Raw genomic sequence first — 24222 nt, 5'->3', positions numbered from 1 at the left:
TATATTATATAAAATTCTCAAAGAATTGATAAAAATAAAAATAATTTTCAAACTTGCTTCAAATTTTCTCATTGTATACCTTCAGGAAATTTCTTTTGTATACACAGAACCATACATAAGAAGAATGCATTCACTGTGTGAAATTTGGGTTTGTGTGTGAGAGTATATGCAAGCACATGTGTAGGGGTGCATGTGAACACGTGTTCCATGTAAGTGGGCAGAGGTCAATCTCATTTGTTGTCTCACAAGTGCTTTCCACCTTGCATTTTTGAGACAGTTTCTCACTGAACCTTTAGCTCACAAATGGACTGGTGACCCCAACCCTCCAGGGATGCTCCTGTCTCCATCTCTCCAGCATTGGGAAGAGAGGAGTATGCCACACTGCCCAGATTTTATAAGGATACTGGAGATCACACTAAGGTCATGATGACTGGACAGCAACCAATTTTCCCACTAGGACAACTCCCCAGCTGCAGTGTGTAGAATTTTAAAAAGAGGAAACAAAATACCCACCAATAGAGTAATATGTTATCAATTAAATAGATCCATATGTCTTGTTAAAGTAGCATATATAAACTTCATAGTCATATGAATTTGTTAGCAATGGTCATACGTTTTATATATATACATATATATACATATATATACATATATATTCATATATGTGTGTACATACACACGTACACATGCTCATGTGTGTGCATACACATGGACCAAATTATTGCCTCTCAAAAAATGAGAAATTGTTGGTAAGAGTTTTGTTAAAACTCTCTCAAGCAAGAACCAAGTTTTCAGGGAGAAATGAGGTTGTCCAGGGAACTGTCCCCAGATATAGAGGGTAGGAAAGAAAAAATGGTAGCAATTTTTTCATTGTTTTGTATAGTGTACATTGAATTAAGAAACAAATACAAAATTCTGACTAAAGGGACCAAAAATGATTCCCTCTAAAATATCTATCTGGAGCAAATATAATAAAGCATTAATGTTTGGGTTTTTTTAAGTGCCAAGTACTTAAGTATATTGTATTTTTATGTATTTAATTTTTAAGTTTAACTCATAATATTCATTCTGTTAATAGCACCTAAAAGGAGATACTATGATAATAAAACAGGATGTTTTCAAATAAATGAAAAAGGAACAAAATATCAGAGTCATTTAACACCAGAATATTACTTACCAATAGTTGCAAACTGAGAATCCAGACCCAATGTTAAAAGCATGAAGAAAAATAATATGGACCAAAATGGACCACCTGGGAGTTGGGCTAGAGCTTCTGGATAGGCAATGAATGCCAAATCAAAACCTAAGAAAAATGTGTGATATTTTAAATTAATTGCCAAGAAAATTGCATATTTGAACATTTTCAAAGTAATATACTTTTATAATTCCATCACGATTTGACATTGCAATCCATGACATACACTCTTTACCAATTAACTTCTTAAAATGTTTTACTTGGAGGCCAGAGAGATGGCTTATTGGGTAAATGCACTTGTCACTCAAGCTTGATGACCTAAGATTGATCTCCAGAACCCACAGTGGAAGGAGAGAACAGATTTCTGAAAATTGTACTCTGATTTCCATACAAACACTGTGACATGCACATGCCCTCGCTCACTCCCTTCCTCTCTTTCTCTCCCTCTCCTCCACTCCCTCTCTCTCCCTCCCTCTACCCATCCCTCCTTCTCTCTAATACACAGTAATAATAAATAAATATACAAAATATTTGAATTGTTACACTAATGTGAATGTGTGACAAGAATTAAGCTAATAAAATTTTTTTCATGAAAGTTGTTTTAGATTTTTTGAATCTTTTAATATTTTAATTTATCAGCATGTGTGTGTCTGTGTGTGCATGTGTTCATTCATACATTTGTTTAGGAATTCAAATGCCATAGTGTGTATGTGCAAAGAATGGCCTTGGATATTGGCCTTTGCTTTCTGTCTAGTTGAAATGTGGGCGCTTTGTTGTTGTTGTTTTTTTTTTTTTCTGCTGGATATTCCCAGATAGCTGGTCCATGAGCATCTTTGCCTCTCATCTCTCCATTGGAGTTCTGGTATTACAGATTTTAACACTATACATAGACACATTACACATACATGGATTGGGAGATTTGAACTCAGATCTTCATGCTTAGATAGCAACTACTTCTATCCAGTCCCTAATCGAATGATTGATGGAAGGTGTGATGGTACACACCTATTATCCCAGGACTTAGGATGTGGGGGAAGGGAGAATCAGGTCATCCTCCACCTCATACAGAGTTTGGCACTAGCCTGGGATCTATGACACCCTGTCTCAAACAACAACTATAGCAAAAATATTGGTGAAGGAGAAGAACGTATTTCTTAAATGACAAAAGTTTAAGTTCATCTTATTCTAAAATTTGTAAAAAAAAAAAAATGAAATGAAATGAAATTGAACTATCTAGAAGAATACAGGCATAGAATGAAATTTTGTGGTTGTTGTTGCTTTTTGAGATGATCCTTCTATGTAGCCCTGTCTGTTCTGGAATTTTTCAGGTAGACCAGATTGCCTTCAAACTCACAGAAATCTGCAGTCTTCTGCCTTCCTAGTTCCAGGATTAAAGGCATGCACCACCATGTCTAGCTGGAATGAATTTAGTCTTCCACCATCCTGTCATTTGTTTACCCAGAATTATTATGTGTAATACCATTTCAGTTTACAGATACCTGCAAAGTTGTATATAATAAGTTCTAGATGGAATCTCATTTTCTATTTGATATTACCTTTAAAAGCACTTTGTAGTTTAATTTCTTCCAATTTTTCTATGTGACCCTCAGTTTTAAGTGTTTTATGTTTCTCTACCTTCCCAGAGGACAGAAATAGAATTCATAGCATGAGATTTTAAAGTAGGTTCCATCACTTTCTAAACATTTGCACTTATCATGACATAGCATTTATGTGTACCAGTGCACTATGAGGGAATGGACACAAAATGATCATCACTTTCTAAACATTTGCTCTTATCATGACATAGCATTTATGTGTACCAGTGCACTGTGAGGGAACGGACACAAAATGATCTCCAAAATCCCTTCTAATACAGGGATTCTGCTATCATCCATCAGTGTTTCTATTGTATTATACTAAACATAATAAAAGTTTCCAAGGGTTTCTGCTTAAGAATTCTAGGATTGTTTTTCTACTGTACTTTAGTTGAATAGTAAACATCCCTTAACTACTGTCTATAAGGTTAGAAAGTTCATTAATCAAATTCCTTGAAAACTGGGCACAATTAAACACTGAGTCACTCTAATAATCCTATTACATTGATAAGTTTAAAAATTCAAATCCAATACTGTAATTGCATGTGGGAAAATTTGGTCATAATTGTTTCTCTCATAAAGCATAGAACATGCTTAGTATAATACCTGAACCTTGTAATTGTTTTGAGTGGTACATATTAAGGATCAAATAAAGATAATAAAAAAATTTCTTTTAAGACAGTCTCATGCAGCCTCAGCTGGCCTCAATTTCTCTCAGTAGATGAGGCTATACTTGAACTTCTAATCCTCCTAAAACTGTGCGTGCTTGACAAGCACTCTACCAACTGAACTGTATTTGATGTTTTTTTGCCCCCCAAGGAAAAGTCACAACACATGACAGAAGCCACTAACAAGAGTTTTATCAAGACAAAGAGAAAGGGATAGAGGTGATCAGGCCTGTGGAAGGACGAGAGAGAGAGAGAGAGAGAGAGAGAGAGAGAGAGAGAGAGAGAGAGAGAGAGAGAGAGAGAAGTGAGAGACCGGGGGAACATGGGGCCTGCCTTATAAAAGGCCAGGACACACCTGTACACACAGGCCCACATGGCTATTCCACACATGCACATAGATCAATTGGTCATGTCCGAGTGACTATGTGACCGTGTAACCATAGGGCATGGGTCACGCAGGATGTACGACCCAGAAATGACTAGGCAGAGTCATCTCTAAGTGTCCTGCAGGGCATCATCTAAGTGTCCCACAGGGCATGCCCAACCATGGAAGTGTGGTTGGAATTCCTATTAGTGTTCCCAACATTGTCTTCTTGAATAACTGTTCCCTAAAAACTCTTGTGTATCCAGATCTTTTAGGAACTATTATATTAAAATACATTATTTCAGATGAACCAAGAAAATACAATAACTCTAAACAAGTATAGATGACTGTAAATTATACCAGAGTTTCACAAGTGAGCATATATACCTGATTTCACAACTTGAGAGACTTCCTTTCCGGATATATGAGCCATGTGTCCCAATATAGAAAAAATGGCAAAGCCGGCAAACACACTAGTGAGGCAGTTTGTCAAGCAAACTACAATGGCATCAGAGTAACAGTTGTTGTTGAACTTGTTGTAAGATGATAGCGCAACTAGGCCACCCCAAGCCACAGAAAGGGAATAAAATATCTGGGTAGCAGCATCTTTCCAAACCTGTAAGAGAATTTTTTTAAAAAGTTTTAAACATAGACTCTTAAATTTAACTCATATAAAAGAGTTCGTAAGTAAATATGAATGTGTATTATAAAATAGTGAAATGAATGCCTACATGTCAACCATCAAGAGAAAGAAAACAATGGTATAAGTTTTTTTTAATGTTTCTGTGTGGTTTTTTTCCATATTCCAGTAGTAACTATGGGTTGCAACCCCTGCATATCAGATACTTACATTATGATTTATAACAGTAGCAAAATTACAGTTATGAAGTGGAAAGGATAATAATTTTATGGTCACCACAACATGAGGAACTGTATTAAAGGGTGGCAGCATTAGCAAGGTTGAGAACCACTGCTCTCTAACATTAGCAATACTTCATCAGAATTTTTCATTTGACCTAATCTAAGGGCTTTGAATTAAGAGTTTTGATTACACTCATTACTTACAAAAAGTTAGGATTTTCTATAGGACTTTCTTTTTGTAAAATTTCTATTCACATACTTCACCATTTTTGGTTTACTTTACTTGATTTCTAGAAAACCAATCTCTGTTTTTCTCTCTCTCCTCTCTCTCTCTTCTCTCTCCTCTCTCTCTCTTCTCTCTCTCTCTGAGAGATCTGTCTGCTTCTGCCTCTAAAAGTATGTGGTGGAATTTAAATTATGCATACCACACCACACCCAGGAATTCATTTTTGAAACTGAATTCTAATCTTTTCTGTGTTGTATATCTTGAGGGCTTTTTCCCCTCCCAATCTGTGGCATATTTTTTGTCCTCTTTACTTTGCGTCCTTCAATGAGCCAAAGTATTTTTGTTATACTGTTTAATGTAGCTGAAATTGTTCAGCTTTGCTTAGCTGTGTGTTTCTTCATCTGTGTTGTCTGAAAACAAAGCTTAGCTTAAGGTAATAAGGATGCTATTCTGTATCCTCTAAATGAAATAGTTTTGCTTAGAATATCAGAATTTCAATTCCCCTGCAATTTATGTTACATGTATTAATTACACATATGCTACACATAATTTATGCTACACTTATTTCCACTTCACATTATTTTCAATTGTTTAAGGATAACTGACATTACAAATTACATCAATGACATCTTTTGCATAATCTATCCTTTCCAGATTGAAATGATTTGTTACCTCTGCTACATACCAAGCTTTGTTTCTCTATAAATATATTTTTTGAGATTACTATTTTGTACCACCTATCTGTATATCTGTTCCTATGCTAAAACCTCATGATTTTAATTATTACAGTATTGTAGTGTTTTTTGTAATACTGTCTTGTGTCTGAAATGAGAATTTCTCCACACTTATCTGTGTTGGGAATTTGATTGGAATTCTATTGATTCTATATACCAATGTGACATTAAAACCACATTAATTCTTAGCAAGGATGTTACTAGACAGTTCAGCCTGGCTTTGTGCTATTTGTCTAATTACACTCCTTTATCATTACTGACATTACAATTTGCCCCTCCTTCCTCTTTGTTAAAGGGCAAGAGTTATGCCAGAGATTTGTTCAGGTTCATCTTTTTTAAGATTGGAATTCTTTGGATATAATATTACCCAAAAGAGAAAAATCGACTCATGTGGATTTCAAATAACAGGGTTGATTTATATTTGGCCAAAAGTGTCTTTTCAGTCCTTGTAACATCACACTAGTCAGTGGAAAGCAGATTGACTAGCATGACTGTATGCAAATAATAATTCTGGTTCTAGAATTAAAAAGAATAAAATTACATCCAAATCATTCATCCCCTGACACTTCAATCTACCCTCTTTAACTTATCAGTAAGTTTAAGCAATAACAATAATAATTAAAAAAAAAGAATTGGCTGTAAGTGAATTTGCACAGTTGGTGAAATACTTTTATTATAGGACCATGTATCATTCAATAAATAACAAAGTTTTTATTTCAAAGGAAATGTTAAATGAATTTCTAAGTTTCCTTTGGATTCTGAAGTAACAGCATAATGAGGGTAAAGGACACCTCACAAATACTCGTTATGGATTTTTGTCACAGATTTTTGACTGTAACCTTAATGATACTAAAATAAATGGCTTTTTATCAGATAAAAAAATGATTCATGGTAGTTATAATTGTTATTATGAGAGACAATCAGAAAGCGATTTTAGCTAATTGTATACACGTCAAAAACAGTATTTTTTTTACTTGAATATATTTCAATAAAAGTAAGTTTTCTAATGAGTAAAATATACCTGATTTTTAGAATACACTTTTTATGCTAGATTATAGAAAGTCTTAATGAAGGGAGATAGGTGAGGAAACACATAGATAGATACATACAGAGAGTCACACATAGACCAAGATAATTTCATTTAGATATTACAAAATCAGGTTAGAAATAAAATATCCATCTTAGGAGATGAATCTCGTGTTTATGTTGGTCTCTGAACCACTGTACTTGATATGTTACGCATGCATATGTGATTTAATAGGAGCTGAGGTGGATGAGTCAGATGAGTGTTGAGAAAGAATGCTAATCTGAGGAAAACTATTGTCATCACCAGCAAACCCAAAACACATGGAATGTGGTCATTTGCTATGGGGAGTGGAGGAGTAAGAGGACTAAATTGCATGTTTCACAAGGAGCTTTAAATGTAGGTCTGATTCTTTTTTAATAATATAGACACAGAAACAGAAACAGATATAAAATGCACATGAAAACATCAAGATAGCTTCAAAGGAGTATAAAGCGTGTCTGAGACTTATACAAAGCCACTTAAAGCTACCAAAGGGGCTTTTCATCTGTGACCAAAGTTATGAAGTTTCAGGAAAATGGAGGAGAAAATGGAGGATGTGTACTTCTTAGGGAAAATGAAGTAACTATACCGTGATGTACCATTGATAGTTAAAATAATTGTACACCAGCTCACATTTACATGAGTTATCTATTTCCACAGTATATTAACTTATTTTATCATGTTTAATAACCGAACGGAAAATGGTCTCCTAGTTGGGAATGAGTTAGTAAACAAGGTTAAAAAAGTGTAAGAACTAAGACTAATTAAGAAATGCATTAAGATGTCTTGTGGACATATCAAAGTCATTAATTTCCAAGACTATAATAGTAAAGTATCATGGTTCTAAAATAATTAGTACTGGTGTGTTTAATCACTGAGTGAAAATTATTGGGCACAGCAAAAGAAACCAAAGATCAGAAATTTACTTTCAATTTTTCAAAAGTCAAATCATAGATTTCCATGACTGAAACTGATCAAGTTGACATTGGTTACCAGAAAATCTCTACAATTAAATAAATATTTGATTTTTAAGCATTTAAAAAGAAAATGTCAATGGCTGGAAGTCAGTATGTTTTTTATTTAAAAGATAATAGAAACCTGAAACTATCCATTTTGGATAGCATTACTAATGTGGCAGGTAATATTAGCATGATTTTTTTCTCTCATCGCTTTTAATTATTAATTTAATTTAAGTAAGTAAGCTTAATATGTGTCAAGAATTTGATGTAACTACTAAAAAACGTAAGCCTCCTTGGGCTATATTAACAGAAGTGTGGTAGCTGTATAAGCTTATTGTTAATGCTCTGCACAGTTAAAATTGTAAAAACATTTTATGTGCCCAGCCATTATCTGGAAATAGAGTACATTTAGAAGAGAACTATTCAGGGCCAGAGAGATGACTCTGAATAACAACACTTGCTGCTAAGCCTGATGATCCAAGTTCCTGAAACTGAGATAATGGAAGGAGAGATCTGACTCCTCAAAACTGCCCTCTCACTTCCATGTGTACAGCATGTCATGTGTGTACCATGTCATGTTCATCACCCCAACACACAAAATAAATAATTTATATTCAATACATGTGTTTCTATTTGTGGTAGAAGTGATAGTTTTATTTCTGGAATACTTAATCTATGTCAAGCTTGTATTCAAATTCTAAAATCCACTGAGCAAAATTTGATCTTACCTTTGACATATTAAATTTACAAGGTAACCAAATGTGTATTAGACCATGAGACTGGTCTGGTATTCTTTAAAGCTACTAAAAGATTGTCCAATAAGTCCCATAATCCTAGCATTTAATTTGTAGGTCTTAAGGTATGAAATATTCTTTTATTCTAAGTAGTAAACCCCAAAACCCTGTGGTCAAATGGAACAAGTTACAATAGCACAGTGAGTTGTGGAAATATTACTAAAATTGATCTTACTTCCAATGAGAGTATTAGTGTTGTTACATACCTTGATAAGACGTGCTAGTGGATAGAAATAATTTTTGACTGCATATGCTTTCGTAAAACACTATAGTGTAGTGTGTGTGTGTGTTTGTGTGTGTGTGTGTGTGTGTGTGTGTGTGTGTAACCAAACCTCTTATTTTTGGCTTTAAGATTTAACTTCTCAGGCAATTTTAAATCCAAATTAAGTCTTACCTCAGCTTCCTTGAGTTTTGTAAAATTTGACTGTGCTCCAATGTAATATGAAATGCCTTTTGATGCACCCTCCAAAGTTGCACCTCGTATTAACAGAATGAGGAGGACCACATACGGGAAGAGAGCTGTAAAATATACCACCTACCAAATAGAGCAACTGAAAGTTAATGACACTTTAAAATCATGGTATATAATTTTTTATGGGCAAAATTAGTAGCCATTTGTAATTCATCAAATAATTTACTCCAGGTTTCAAAAGGTAAGTAAGTCCAAGGATATCAATATTGAATGTTAGCATAACTTCCTTTCTCTGTTCTCACCACTCCAAAAATGGATCCATATTTAAAAATTCTTTGATGCAGGGAGCAGTATTTCTAAGGTTTGTGTTGTGAACAAACAATTATCAGCAGTGATCACTTGGGATCTAGATGAAATGCTGTCCTACATGGATCCTTACAAATGTTAGAGGGGACTGAATGTCTCCTTTCAGTCAACTTTTGCACTGGGACGAGAAGTGTAAATCTGGTAATGTGAGTATACTCAGTTCCCAAGGACAAGGAAAATATCTTCTAGGACATGTCCAGAGCTCATGAAAGCTTCACTAAAGTGAATAGAGAGCACACTGAATACTTGTTACTTAAAGCTACCCTTAGGAGAGGTTGATAAGATAAAAATAGACACACAACTCCTGTCTCAGATAACACGGGATTTCAGATGTATAGACTGTCCTTGAGGCTTGCTACAATAATGTGTAATTTCTTTGATCCATAGATATCCTATGTTTGATAATATGCCCAAGGAGATGATTTAAATAAGTCACCCAAGAGAGCAATACATTCCAATTGCCTGATTAAATTGCCTTTAATAGACATTTTGCAAGAAAACTTACTGCATCATAAAGTAACCAAGGGTTCAAAAATTGTGTAAATGAAGCACATAAGAAAGTTTCCACTGGATTTGAAATATTTGCAGTATTTTTCCAAAGAAATCACATGTATCATTGCATTCACAATTCAACATGCTGTATATTGTACCAGGAAGACAACAAGTGTGTGCAATTATTCCTGCCCTTGAACTTTTATGTAGCCTCACTCTGGTCAGTTAAAAACGTGTCAAAATACACTTTTCTGGGTAGTATGCAGTTCTTAACAGGAAAATGTTTCTGTTCTTCTTTTAAGTTGTAGCTAGGTTCTCTGATTTTTTTTTAAAAGATGAAGGGGAAAAAAGAGAATGTTTTTGCAGAAGAGGCCCCTTCAATGACAGAGAAGAGTCTTACTCCATTGGGAAAGATTAATTCAAAGGAATGGTTGCATATTATTTTTCTCTGTGTCTTCAACTGATGCTATTATCCTAGAAAACATTCTACAATGAACATCATGTCATTCAAACTGCTTATTGTGGGACAGAACATTTTAAAACACACTCTTAAGCCCCAGAATGCTGTTATCAGCTAGCAGAGTCGGAGTTTTAAGCAATTACACAAGGCTTGTATTCATTTTTGCTTTGTTTTTAACAATAGCACTTACCCTATGTATATGTGTAAAACAAGAATGTCTTATGTAGAAAGGATTTGAATGTTCCTATTACACAAAACGCTATTAATAATTTTATATTTGATGAAGCTACAATGAAGTTAGAGAGCAACTGTCTCACTAATGTGACTTCCAACCTACCTTGCCAGATGACTTGATTCCTTTAAACAGTGCTGCTCCAACTATGAGCCAAGCTAGAAGAAGACAAAGTGCTAAATACCACACAATTACTCCAGTTTCATCCATTCCACTTGACCGCTGAAGTGTCACTTTACTGAAATACATAAGACCTTTTATAAGCACGGAATCAATTGTCTTTGTTTAAAAAAATCAATGAGCTTTGTAATGTGTTTCATCCAAAGGGAAACCAGTATTGTAGCTTAGTCTTGTAAGCCTCTTATTGATAGATAATGTTGTGTGAAGGGACAAATATTATTCCTTCAAAAGTCAGGCTTTGAACTTCAAGGTTACCCAAAGGCAGTCCAAATTTCAAGCACCTTGAATAAAGCATTATTCATGATTTTTTTCCCAACATTTTAATCTTCTTTATGTAAAGAAATTAAACTTTTATCTGGTAGCTTCATGTGACTCAATATGGGATTTTCTCAAAATAAATTCATGAATAAGACATTTAACATTGCATTATGTATTTACTTATTAAAAATTGGTACATAAAATCAAACTGAAATGGCCTGACTCTTCATATCTTCAAAGAGTTTCTGTAAAACTCCATGATTTCCCAGAGTAACATGTGTGAATCTATAATCCCAGTTTTGAAGCTAGAGAAATAATCAAAGTTCAGAACACTATCTACTCTTCCAGCGGACCTGAATTGGGTTCCCAGCACTCATATCAGGTGGCTCACAACCATTTATAAGTCTGGCTCTAGGAAGATCTGATTCCTCCAGCCTTTGCAGGCACACACACACACACACACACACACACACACAAACACACAAATAACACAAAATAAACTTAAAAATTCAGAACCCCAATTTTTAGCATGACATTTGGAAAAATTTAAAGACTGAAAATGTTAAAGCACCATGCTAGAGAAAAAAATTATTGATCTCCCCCCAAAATTAAAAATATATCCACCATATCATCTAGCAGTCCCACTATTTAGTGTATATTCAATAGAAATGATATCAGGATGTCCAAGAGGCAACTACACTGCCAAGTTTATCACAATACTATTCATAAAAGCCAATATAAATAAACAACTTAAGTGTCCATCAATGATGAATGGATAAAGAAAATATAATACACACATACACCTCACTAGAATACTGTTCTTCCATATATATTTGTTTTCCTAAATTTACTCAGTTTCCTATCATTCTTTGTATAGGGCTGAGGTCATGTGGGCTTTCCCCCATCCACTTGGGCATGTCCATTGGTGTAATCCTTGTTCAGCTCATGTTTTGGCAATCATGTCATTGAGGCTCTATATGTGCAGTTTCTGACTTTATCAGGAGACATAATCTCATAGCAAACTACCTGATCCTCTTGCTTTTTACAGTCCTTTGACCCCCTCTTCTGAAATGTTCCCTGAACCTTGAGTATGGGAATGGTGGTTGATATTTTTACAACACATTCATTTTATGTTATGTGTACGTGTGTTTTGATCATATGCGTGCTTGGGGCCCATAGAGGCTAAAGGGGGGCATTGGGTGCCCTGGAATTGAAGTTACAGACAGTTATGAGCCACCATGTAGGTACTGAGAACCAAAATCTGGTCGTCTGCAAGAATAGTGAATGCTTAACCTCTGTGTCATCTCTCCAGACCCTCATTGCTTATCATTAGAATTTTCTTATTATATCAATTTTTTGTGTGTATGCACATTCCACTGCACGTGGGTGGTAGTCAGAGGACACTTTCAGGAGTCAGTTTTTTCCTTCTACCATGTGTGCTCCAAGAATCAAACTCAGATCATCAGGCTTGGCAACAGGCACTTTCATGTGCTGAGCAGTCTCACAAGCTCTATAATTCTCTAACTTTAACTTTTAACTAGTAATTATTAATAAACCATTACTTAAGAGCTATATGCACTGAACAACTAACTTGTAAAAGATACGTTGTCGCCGGGCGGTGGTGGCGCACGCCTTTAATCCCAGCACTCGGGAGGCAGAGCCAGGCGGATCTCTGTGAGTTCGAGGCCAGCCTGGGCTACCAAGTGAGTTCCAGGAAAGGCTCAAAGCTACACAGAGAAACCTTGTCTCGAAAAACCAAAAAAAAAAAAAAAAAAGATACGTTGTCAACAATGAGCTAACTTTTCAGGTACTTCAATTCACCTATGATAGGTAAACATTTAATCCAAGTAAAGTATTTATCTGTCATGGTTCTCCTTTCTTCTATTTATGGGAGTTAAAAAGAGGAAAGGTATATAGGTAAAGAGAAATATGCTCAACTCACACATATACTCATATTAAAATTTTAAAATAAAATAGATAATAAAAAAGCTGACCAATATTTCATTGTGGTTCATAAAGCCTTTCAGCAACACCTGTTTAAGAAGTCAATCAATACTTACTCCCAATACTGTTCACTGGGAAGTTGTCCTGGCTGAAAAACTTTGCTACCATTCAAGCAGGTCAAGTTGTTGATATTTACCCAGCTTATGTTCATAAACATCTCTCCTGCTCCTGTACTCACATTACAGCCAGTTACTAAAAAATGATAGACATATAGATAAATAAACAGATACACAGATAGATATATAGGTAGATAGATAGATAGATAGATAGATAGATAGATAGATAGATAGATAGATAGATACTTTTGTGGGGAGAAAAAGGGATTTTAATGGAAAATACTTAAGTTCCCATTTAAGTTGTTACTTAGTAAAGGTAGAATAAATAAATTACAAATAGAATAGTGCATGTTACATTCAATGCATCAAATCTTCTCTACCACCAATTGGTAAAGCACATAATACTAACTATCCATTTAAACTGTGGTCATATTTACAGTAATAACTGCTATAGAATAAGACATATTACAGTTGAGATTTAAAACTTAACAGAACTTTCAGTAGGGAGACTTAGCTAACCTGTATAGATATGCTAGACCCTTTAAACCCTTCCAAAGCATTAAAGCTCTATCTGATGGGTATGGATAATCCCAATTACAATATCCTCCATTATTAATGCTAAGTATCTCATATTGACATTGGCAGCACCCAGTCTTTATAGTCACTATTTAATGCTGTAAAAGATAGCACTTAAAAAACCACTCTCTTATTTCTTACTATCTCCTGCTTAGAACACAGGCTTCCAAGAATTATTTCTGGGTGTGGTTTTGCCTTTCATTAAAGTATACTTAAATTGCTTAGAAAATTATTTAATCATTTGAACTTATTTAGAGAATATAACATAATTATATAGTTAGTAATATTTTAAAAGTTAAGCCAATGGAATTTACCTATTGGTGATCTGCTACAGTTGTTGTCTGCCCAGGAAGAACAATTGGCCCATGGTAGTACACTTTGAAAAGAAGCAAACAAGTAGTACAGACTGTAGGCAATTATGACATTATAATAGATTGTCACAAAAATAGATATCAGGACCATTGTGATTCCCACACCTGGAAAACAAAATCGTTAGAAAGTGAAATTTGTTTTGCTGATCCATGAAAAGAGCTGACTTCAGTTTCCACAAGAGCCATAATAAATGAAAAGACTATTTCACATAACTCTATGCTGTAATTCAGAAAAAGTATGTCTGAGATGGAGGGCTGTTACCCTCTCAATACATTTCTTCCAAAATTTAAAAGAATTTATCATTATTATTTTAACTGTATTTGTGCATTGCACACCTGTGAGTATGAGCACACAAGTGCAAGTGCCTGCAAAGGCTGGAGGCATTGGATGCCCTGGAGCTGGAGTTACAGGAGACTCTGAAATGCCCAATGTTGATGCTGAAAACCAAACTTGGAGCCTCTGGAAGAGCAGTGAGTACTATTAACTGCTGAGTAATCTCTCCAGCTCCCTCTTTTCAAATGTGAAACAATTCTGATGACTGGCTTTTGGAAAATGTTTTTCAGTTGGTGAGAAAAGTTTACTACAGCTAAGGGGGGAAGACTCAGATTTAGACATAAAATTCACAACAGTCCTGTGTCAATTATTCTTCCTTATTAAGTCTTCAAATTCCTGTCATAGCAGGAAATGCAGGTATTAAGAGTTCCAATGCTCATACCCTATGGACTCAACCACCAAAGTTCACATCTTTATCTGTAAAACAATGGTCAAATAGTAAATGAAGATTCTAATGTAACATCCTTAAAGGACACAATCCAATGCTGTGGATATGTTCTGTAGGCTGTGAATGTGTTGCTCTGATTGATTGATAAATAAAATGCTGATTGGCCAGTAGTCAGTCAGGAACTATAGATGGATCAAGCAGAGAAGAGAATTCTGGGAACAGGAAGGCTGAGTCAGGAGTTAACAGCCAGACACAAAAGAAGCGAGATGTAAAAGTACCAGTAAGCCACAAGCCACATGGCAACTTATAGATTAATAGAAATGGGTTAATTTAAGATGTAAGAACAGATAACAAGAAGCCTGCCACAGCCATACAGTTTATAAGTAATATAAGTCTCTGTGTGTTTACTTGGGTCCAAGAGGCTGGCAGGACCACAGGAACTGAACAGAACCAGGGAAACATTAGCTACAATCCACAATTTCTACAAGAAAGTATGGAGAAAATGCACAAATTCAGAAACAATCTGCATTTAAACTTCCAAAAGTTCTGTAACTCAGTAGGTTCACAATGGAGCTTAGCATACTGATTATTCTTAAGACTAACATTCGAAGCAGCTCTCCAATCTTCCAGCAAAGCCTTCTATTCACCTCATTATTATATATTCTCAGTGCTGCATTGAGGCTTTTGTAAATAGTTTGTAGTGACTCATGAATGCTAAAATGATATTTAGTCTTCAGAGATAAAGGAAGTTCAATGTTTAAGAATAATCAAGGCATTTTTTCATCTGGACTGTTCTCCTATCAGAAGTATCCAAGAGAAAATAGTGGCCCACCCGCCAGCTTTCCTCAGTGAGGCTTTATAAAAGATATGAAAAGATAGCAAAACAAATCTATACAGGAAATATCCTAAAAGACAGAGCCTTTGGGGCTGACTCTGTGGTTAAGAATATGTGCTGCTCATCCAGAGGAGCAGAGGACAAAAGTTCAGCCCCCATATTGGGTGGCTCACAACTTCCTGTAAGTCCAACTTCCAGGGAATCCAATGCCATTTTCACTCACATACATATGGCATACACTCATGTGCACATACACATAAATTAAAATAGAAATAGTACATTTTTAAAGCGGTTTCCTTGAAGCTAATGCACAACAGGACTATGTGACCAAATAAATCAAAAAGTCAAAATTGTCAATTATCTTTTTAGTGTCCTTTCCTAACCCTTCCTATACGTGCATCCAGGTAAGAAGAAAAGTTAACATTTGAAGGCTGGGAAGATGTCTCTGAGGGTAAAGTATTTGTCATATTCATGGAGGAATAAGTACCTGAAATTAGCACTTGTGTTTAAAAAGAAAAGCCTGCTGTAACAGAGTGCACCTAAAATCCCAGCACTGAAGAAGTAGGGACAGTGCTTGCTGTCCATTCAGTCTATCTAAACAATGAGCTCCAGGGTCAATGAGAGACCATTTCAAAGTAATTAAGGAAGATACATGGCCTTGACTTTCATGCGCTACATGCATGCACACAGATTTGCATGCACACAAATATGTATATATGTATGCACAAAATATGTACAAAAGAAGCAACACCATCTTTGCCCTAGCATGTCATTTTTTATATTTTAGTTCAAAGAGAAAACTATATTTTTCATGTACTGTGTGATGCTTGAATTGTATACATATTGTGGAATGAATTAATGTTCTGATTAGCAAGCATATTATCCCAGATGACTATCATTTTGTTGGTAAGAATACTTAATGACCACTGTCTGTATTTATGAGGTTATAATATATGAATTTAATTTAATGTATTGTCTGTCATCAAATATAGAAACCATGCTGTAGTTCTTATTTTTTTTCAATTCTCCAATTTATAGATCTATAGATTGTAGCTTTCTTAAATTTGTTTCTTTTTTTCTGAGACTGGGTTTCCCTTTGTAGCCCTGGCTGTCTTGGAACTCACTCTGTAGACAAGGCTGGCCTTGAATTCCAAGTTGTGCCTGCCTCTGCCTCCTGAGTGCTGGCTTTAAAGGTATACACCACCACACCCAGCACATTTATTTTTCTTAACTATAACCATATCTTTTTTGACCAATATGGCTTCTTCCTTCCTGTCCACTTCTGCCTCTGTGAGCATCCTCTGCTCTACTTCTATGAGGTCAAATGTGCCAGGACTTTATGTTCTCTTTTCTTCCACAAAGTGAAAAACAGTCATGATGATGAAAAGTCTTAAATACCAACCTTGAAACAATGGCAGAATCCTCCAAACTGAAACTGGACCTAAGCTAGCAAACTGTCCCAGTGAACACTCCAGGAAGAACAAAGGTAAACCAGCCAATGCTAGCATAATTGTATAGGGTATCAAGAAAGCACCTAAAAAGCAAAGAGATAAATATACTATTACATTTAAAAGTCTTGGGGCACTTTGACGAGGAGCATAATATTTTAAAGTGCCCTAATACAGTGGAATTAAAGGGATTTGGCTTGAGGTCCAAGATTTATTACTTTTTGTGAGAAAATACTTAATTGCATTAACCGTGGCTATCCCATTAATCAAACGGGAATGGGAAATGTTACCTAGTAACGTTTCTACAATTACTAAAGACAATAGCTTATCAAAAGTCTGCCAGTGAAGCTGAGTAATCAGAGAATATAGAGCCAAATAGATATGTTTTAAAATGCTGGATCTATTATCTATCAGTTATTTTACCTAGGACAATTTACTAACCTGTGAACTTTTCCTTCTTAGAAAAGGGAGACACAATGCCAACTCATCACTTTCTGTTATGAGTTCAAATACTGGACCTCTAGCAATTGCTAATCAAATTGACTAATTTACTGATCAAACAGTGGCAATACTACAAGCAGATGACACGTTTTCAGTGTTAGTTCCTCTTCTGTCCCTTCCTTCCTTCCTTCCTTCCTTCCTTCCTTCCTTCCTTCCTTCCTTCCTTCCTTCCTTTTTTACTTCCTTCTTCCCTCCCTCCCTTCCTCCTCCCCCCTCAACAATACATGGATTACTTTTAAAAACCTAAGATATAAATCGTAAGTAGTGTTCAGAATGTAAATTACTGCAATTAAGTTCACAATTCTTTTAATAGTCACAAGGCTCTTTAGTCAATGTTAATAAGAAATGTGTTAGAAGACTGACCTTTTGAGACTTACTCAGTTAACTTCCATTATCACAGGAACTAATCTCCCACATGAGAATATCCAGCCCCTCCCCTTCTTTTAGTCCTTTTCTTTTACTTTTTTGCCCATATTTGGTTTGTGATACTGCTCGTTAATATATTTACCAGACTACAAGCTGAAACAGAGACATAATGTTAAATGTCCCAGCCAAACAACCTAGAAGTCTTGGCGACAGTTAGTAAAAGCAAGATGGAGCTCAATGAATGAAGACAGGCTTTCCGATTATGTACACTTTATTTATTCTTTCACAATTAACCTCAATTATTTTCCTTGCTACTCATGAATTTAAAAAGCACTTAGAGGATTACATTATCTATTACTTAAATGGCATGATCTTTAAAATTTGAGAACCAATGTGTCATACTAACTTTTGGAGGAAACAGGAGAGAAAGAGGCAATAGCATAGGAAAAAATCAAATATTTCATTTGCATTGTATTTAAAAATTCTCTATTAAAATTAGTTTAATTCATTTCCTAGAAAGTTGTGGTGATTATTGAATGAATGTATGATGTCAACTTACAGGGTATGACTTATTGTAAACACAATTGTAAGAAGCTCAAAGGAGCCTTAGGACATAGACACCAAAAAATCATGATTATTGACTCATTTTCCTGCTAATACTTACATCAAAACCACTATCAGATGACCTAAGTCTTAGATGAGGGAATTTAAGCTACCCACACTTAAGGTGTTTAGTAAACAGAGCTCCTTTCTTGAGTCTCTGAGGGCCAGTGTGAATGTTTTAATACACTCAGTTAACAAGAAATGTGGTTGAAACATCACCACACACAATCCCATTGTGCCAAGAGAAAAATAATTATACTGGCAAAATTTCAATGATGTCCAATTATGAAATACAGGCACATGTCACCTCTATACTTCTAACAGAACCTGTAAGCACAAGCAAGTTAAAATGGTGTAAGTGAAAAGTTGTTTCCACATTACTAGAATATTGTGCAATTCATTTTCTTTCCCTTGGTATGTCGCCTTAGTTATTTTGTGTTCTGATTGAGCCTACTTTAATGATCTACAAGGTATAAAGAGTATCATTATTGCAACAATAAAACCACATAGCCTTGAACTAAATTCTATTGTATTTTATTTATATTCTATATGGCCAATGGCATTTGAAATATATGTAACTGAATAGTGCAACTTAAAATATTAATTAATAACCATTTTTGTTCACACTTAAGTTATAAAATGTTTTATTCTAACTAAACAGTTTCCTTGAGCTTTTAAAAATGTAGATTTTCCTCCTATTTCATACTTCTAACTCAAGCAAAGCTCAACTTGAGTCTGAATATATTTTTGAAAGTCCTAGCTGAAGACTATATGGTATCTCAAATCAACTCAGAAGTACTGCATGAAACACTTTTATCAAGTTTATGTCAGAGATTCCTGAAGCATTTTCCAAACTTGAACTAGTAGCTCATAGTCTATCAATAAATGTTTTGCTTCTTTCTCATCCTCTTTACTAACTCAAAGTATCATATACCTTTATTATATGTATATATGTTGTATTACATAAATATTTTCTATACATACATACACATATATGTATGTATATAAAGAAGTTATACAACATCCCACTGGAGGAAAAAGAAGGGAAAGAAAAGCCTACCTCCACCATTGGTGTAGGTCAGATATGGGAATCTCCACACATTTCCCAATCCCACTGCATATCCAACCATAGATAGAAGATAATCTGATTTTTTGGACCAGTTACCACGGTCTGTATTTTCATCATTTTCACCAACGTGGAAGTTCTCCGATGAAGCTGTCACTTTCTAAAGAAGGAAAAATTATCAGTATCGTCCCTTTCTGTTACAAATTCCACAGAAGCATAATTTCCCAAGTCCACAGAGTTATAGGAAGGGAGGGTGAAAAACACATGGGGAATTCTTCTCAAAATCAAGGAGATTTCTCCCATCCAAGTACTAACCTGGCCCAACCCTGCTTAGCCTCTAAGGTCAGATTGGAAACACTCAGAGTGGTATAGCCATAGACAAAACTAAGAAGATTTCTGCTAGTAGCTACTTTTACTTAGCATTAACTTCTTAAAATTAAAGAAAGAAATCTGTAAGTATATATTTTACTGCCCTTTCAGATAACATCATGTGAAGTTTAATGTCACCCCAACGTGAAGGGCAAATAAAAGCAGACAAGTCAAGTGTCAAATACAAAAGTTTTGAGTATAAATTAGGAAAAGTCAACATTTCTGAGATTATAGCAGGTCATTGAGAGGTATGAAACCTAGCTTGTAATTAAATAAAAATCACTCCATACACTTTTTATGTGCTGATAGCTTCTCTCTGTGTCGTAGAGCACATATATAATCCGTGTTTTCTTAAAATCACAGAATAGTATGAAGAGACAAATTTTCCTGTCCCACCAGGTGGAGCAACTCTCTCTCTCTCTCTCTCTCTCTCTCTCTCTCTCTCTCTCTCTCTCTCTCTCTCTCTCCCTCCCTCCCTCCCTCCTTCCTCTGAGGGATTGAGAGTTGGGGAGGAATTCTCTTCCAACCTGTTAGCTGCTTGAGTATGGAATGCTCCTAGGGTCAGATAAGGACAGTCCATTTTTGCATTTCCCTGCAGCATATGAGCACAGTGTAGAGAAAGACAAAGAACAGCACTCTATGCTTCCCAAGGTACAGGGTGAGGTGCTCCTAAGTATCCTAACTAGCAGTACAAAAGTTGTTTTTCACGTAGACTTTGTGGGAACATAGCAGGCATACTTGAAAAGAGTTGAGGAGAAAGAATATACAAAATAAGGAACAGCTACAGAAAGCAAAAATTGAGACTCCCCCCACCCCCGTTTTCCCACTCTGTCCCTCTAAACTTCCAGAAGCTTACAGACCCATACCTCCTTCTCTCTGCACTTGAAGAAGCTCGGGCACTTCAATCTGTCCATGGTTCACTCACTCCCTTGACGTGCTCCGCCTTGCCTCTTCTCACAGTCTGGCTGAGCTCAGCTGGTGGCAGGTGCACACTCCCCGGTTGCTACCTGCCAAAGTGAGCCACCTTGCCTAGGGGTGGGACCATTTATGGAGGGAAGCTCTCTCCTCCCCTTCCCTGTTGCCCAGTCCTTTCAATTACCGGAAGGGACCAAAGCGAGCCTCTGGTTTTTCCCCCAGGTAATCCTGCATGTAGCAATTCTTGTCCCAGCCCTAAAGGGCTGGGCTGTAAGCAAGTGAGCTGCGCCAAAGAAGACGGACAACTTTTGGCTCTGAGCTGTGCAGGTGGCGTAGCAATCTTGCCTCCTTTCCTGGATACCTGGCTTCCTCCTAACCTTGCTTCTCAGTCAGGTCTCTGTCCTGGGGCCAAGTGCTGACCTCCCCTGGTGCTGGAGCTGGGAGAGACCCAACCCATGGGGTTCATTTTGTTTGCTATGATTTTTGTGAACAGACCACACAGCTCTGGGCCTCTGATTTCCCCAAGTTTTGCCCCTCACTAGAAAGTGCTTCATCACGTGGGGCAAACGCTGCTCCCAGAGGGGAAAGCCCCTGAATTGGGCACCTTGAAATGTAGCCAGTTAAGATAAGATTACCCAGCTGCCTCTACCTGAAAAGAGCGACTTTGAATCTATGTCTCGAGCTCCTTTCTCAGCCTTCGGGACAGTTTTGCCTTTTACAAGGATTGCTTTGTGCAGTATTTCAAAGAAGCCAAACACAAACAAATTATTGAGCAGGTTTACGGGAAATTCGAACCCTAACAAAGGACTTCACTCAGCCAAGAAAGGTGAGGCCTAGAAAGTAAACTGCAAGGAAACAGCCCAGCTTACCACAGAGGAAAGCCTTACTGTAATTCTGATCACGAGTGCAAAGAATCTACACTCAAGCTGTCCATGCCAGAGATGATGGCAGTTCTACCAAATTGTATAAATTCAGGCAAATCGAGGAATCAGCAGAAAGCCAAACTTTCATCTATGTTCCTTTGTTCCACACTGGCTGACAAGAATTTTCCATTTGCAATAGAAATATGCCCTCAGGAGTCCAGGTGGATAGAGCAAAGTAGAGGGGGCTGTAGAGAGGTTGTGAGCAGAATGTATCAATGCCTTGACCTTGGTGGTGGCTATCACACAGGCTGGTTTGGGACCTTATATAAACACATGCTTACATCACACATACACATAAGTATATGTGGAGAAATAGAAAAAGATCACTCAAATGTCCCCTTAATAGTATTCTAGACTACTGGTGTGACCTAAAGGCTAAGATAAAGGAGTTATTAGCCTATCTTAGCCATAGAAGAAAAGGTGGTGTGGGGACTTTATAAAAGATCCAAAAAGCAAATCAGAGTTCACCGAATGAGCAAACTCTCATAGGAAGGGAAGTAACCCACCATGGGCCAGTGTAAACAGCTGGTAACTAAAGAAGTAGAAGAAAAAAAATTCCTGGTGATGGGCAAATTGTTGGGAACACAATGTATATAGAACAGGCAACATTACACAGTAGAGAGCTTTCAGTCAGTATTGAGATTTGAGCAACTAAGGCACAAAATTTATGATAAAATGTATTTTAGTGAATATACACTTTGTGGTTTATTGGGAAAGAACATTTGTCCCATTAACAAGCATGGCATTTCATGACCTGGCTAACGCCTACTACTTATTTGCATGGTATCATCTCTTGCCATTCTTTGACACTAACTCTTAAGCTTGTGTGTCCTATTCTGTACACGTTGTTTCTCACCTATGTGACTTTACTTGTGTTATTTTTTTCTTCTGGGAAATTCCCACCTTCCTCCATATTTGGTGAACTATTACTCAGTCATCCTTTAAACTCATGATTAGGTGTCATCTTCTCTGGACCTTTCCACAGTTTCCTTCTGTATTTCAACAGACTCTATTTAGATGCTTCTCTTCTGTATTCCTATGGTACCCTACATTCGTGTGAAATTGTGTCCTTTGAGTGCAAGAAGACTGTCTTAAGCCCCCTTGTATTCTAAGCACTAGTGCCCAGTGCAGTTCAGCACATGCATATCATTTGACTAAGAGCTGTGTGTGGTGGTACAGAGAGAGTGAGGCAGGAGGAGCGGGAGTTTAACGTCATCCTTGGCTACATAATGAGTTCAAGCCCTGTCTGGGTTACAGGGCACTCTATTTCAAAACAAACAAAAATGTGACTCAGGTAGGCCGCTTAATGACTTTACTACCGAAGCAAAGGAAAGCAAAACTGGTGTGAAGAATTCACTCTCCAGGATGAGAGAGATGGCTGGGCAGTTAAGAGGACTTGTTGTTCTCAGATGACACAGGTTCTCTTCTCAGAACCCATATTAAGCAGCTCACAACTCCCTGTAACTCCAACTCCAGAAGATTCAATGCCTTGTTTTCACCTCCTAGGGCACCTGTACATACAAGGTGTACACCCAGAGAAGCAGGCACAAACACATACATAAAACAAAAAATATGTATTTTTTTTGAAAGAATTCACTTCCAAGACATTGTGTAATGGAAGATGATTATTTTGTCTCCTTTTGGGTCTATCATATCAACTGACGAACAAAACATATTTGTGAATTGTGTGTTTTGAAATTAGAAGGAAGATAGAAGTGGAGCTGGTGACATGTCTTAGAGGGTGAAGGTGCTTGTCAACAGGCCTGATGTCCACAATTCAGTCCCCAGGACCTAGCTGGTGATAAGGAAAGAACATACTCTTGTCTTCTAACTTCCATATGTGCATAGTATCTCACACACATACATGCATGAGCACACACACACATGTGCATGAGTACACACACACACAGAGAGAGAGAGAGAGAGAGAGAGAGAGAGAGAGAGAGAGAGAGAGAGAGAGAAATAATATATGTTATGTATACAAAATGAGTGGACAAAAGAAACAGCGAACCATAGAAACTCATTCGCAGGATTATGAATGAGTAGGTGTTAGAGCTCTTAACAGTAGTATGCTTATAGTTGGAGTAACAAGAAATAAGGTTGGGAAAAGAGTGGATGGACATGGACTGTGCAAGGAAAGCTTAAGCTATAGTCCAATGGGCAATAATAATGTGATAATTACCTTGGGAGTTGTACACAACAAGCTCTGCTTTGGCTGTGAAAAAAAAAAACACCCTAAATGAAGGTAATGACCCCTATTCACTGGGTTATGCAGGGATGAACTTTCAACTAAGGGTCAGCTCTTCCTTAACATGTACAAACCACAGACCAGAATATAATTGGGTTTTCAAAAGACTTATTGTCAGAAATAGGAAGGTTTATTTAGAAATAAGTTACCAGCAAGTAAAGATCAGTTTCTAACTGCAATTTTGTTCAGGAAACAAGGTTTATTTTCTAAGAAACAAAATTTATTCACAAAAGATGGTCACAGGGTTAGAAATCTTGTATAGCATGTGAAAGGTCTTGGAGTAAATTTTCAGAATCAGACTTGGGGAGAGAGAGAGAGAGAGAAAGAGAGAGAGAAAGAGAGAGAGAGAGAGAGAGA

The 24222-nt window shown here is 36.5% G+C and overlaps 1 protein-coding gene across 1 annotated transcript in view; it reads right to left on the bottom strand.

The window, feature by feature from the left end:
* Window positions 1–20693, bottom strand: part of Slc6a14 (solute carrier family 6 member 14) — a 30625-nt gene extending 9932 nt beyond the window's left edge. Inside the window, exons 1-9 of the mRNA XM_059250490.1 lie at window positions 20646–20693; window positions 19405–19570; window positions 16829–16960; window positions 13813–13974; window positions 12923–13058; window positions 10530–10662; window positions 8857–8997; window positions 4210–4438; window positions 1178–1303 (exon numbers count right to left, since the gene is read on the bottom strand). Coding sequence (XP_059106473.1) covers window positions 1178–1303; window positions 4210–4438; window positions 8857–8997; window positions 10530–10662; window positions 12923–13058; window positions 13813–13974; window positions 16829–16960; window positions 19405–19570; window positions 20646–20693 — 1273 coding nt within the window. The remainder of the gene's footprint in view (window positions 1–1177; window positions 1304–4209; window positions 4439–8856; window positions 8998–10529; window positions 10663–12922; window positions 13059–13812; window positions 13975–16828; window positions 16961–19404; window positions 19571–20645) is intronic.
* Between the last annotated feature and the right edge of the window lie 3529 nt (window positions 20694–24222).

This window comes from Peromyscus eremicus, chromosome X (genome assembly GCF_949786415.1).
Source record: "Peromyscus eremicus chromosome X, PerEre_H2_v1, whole genome shotgun sequence".
Lineage (NCBI taxonomy): Eukaryota > Metazoa > Chordata > Mammalia > Rodentia > Cricetidae > Peromyscus > Peromyscus eremicus.
Note: the sequence above shows the minus strand (reverse complement) of the source record. Positions and strands in the feature narration are given on the sequence as shown.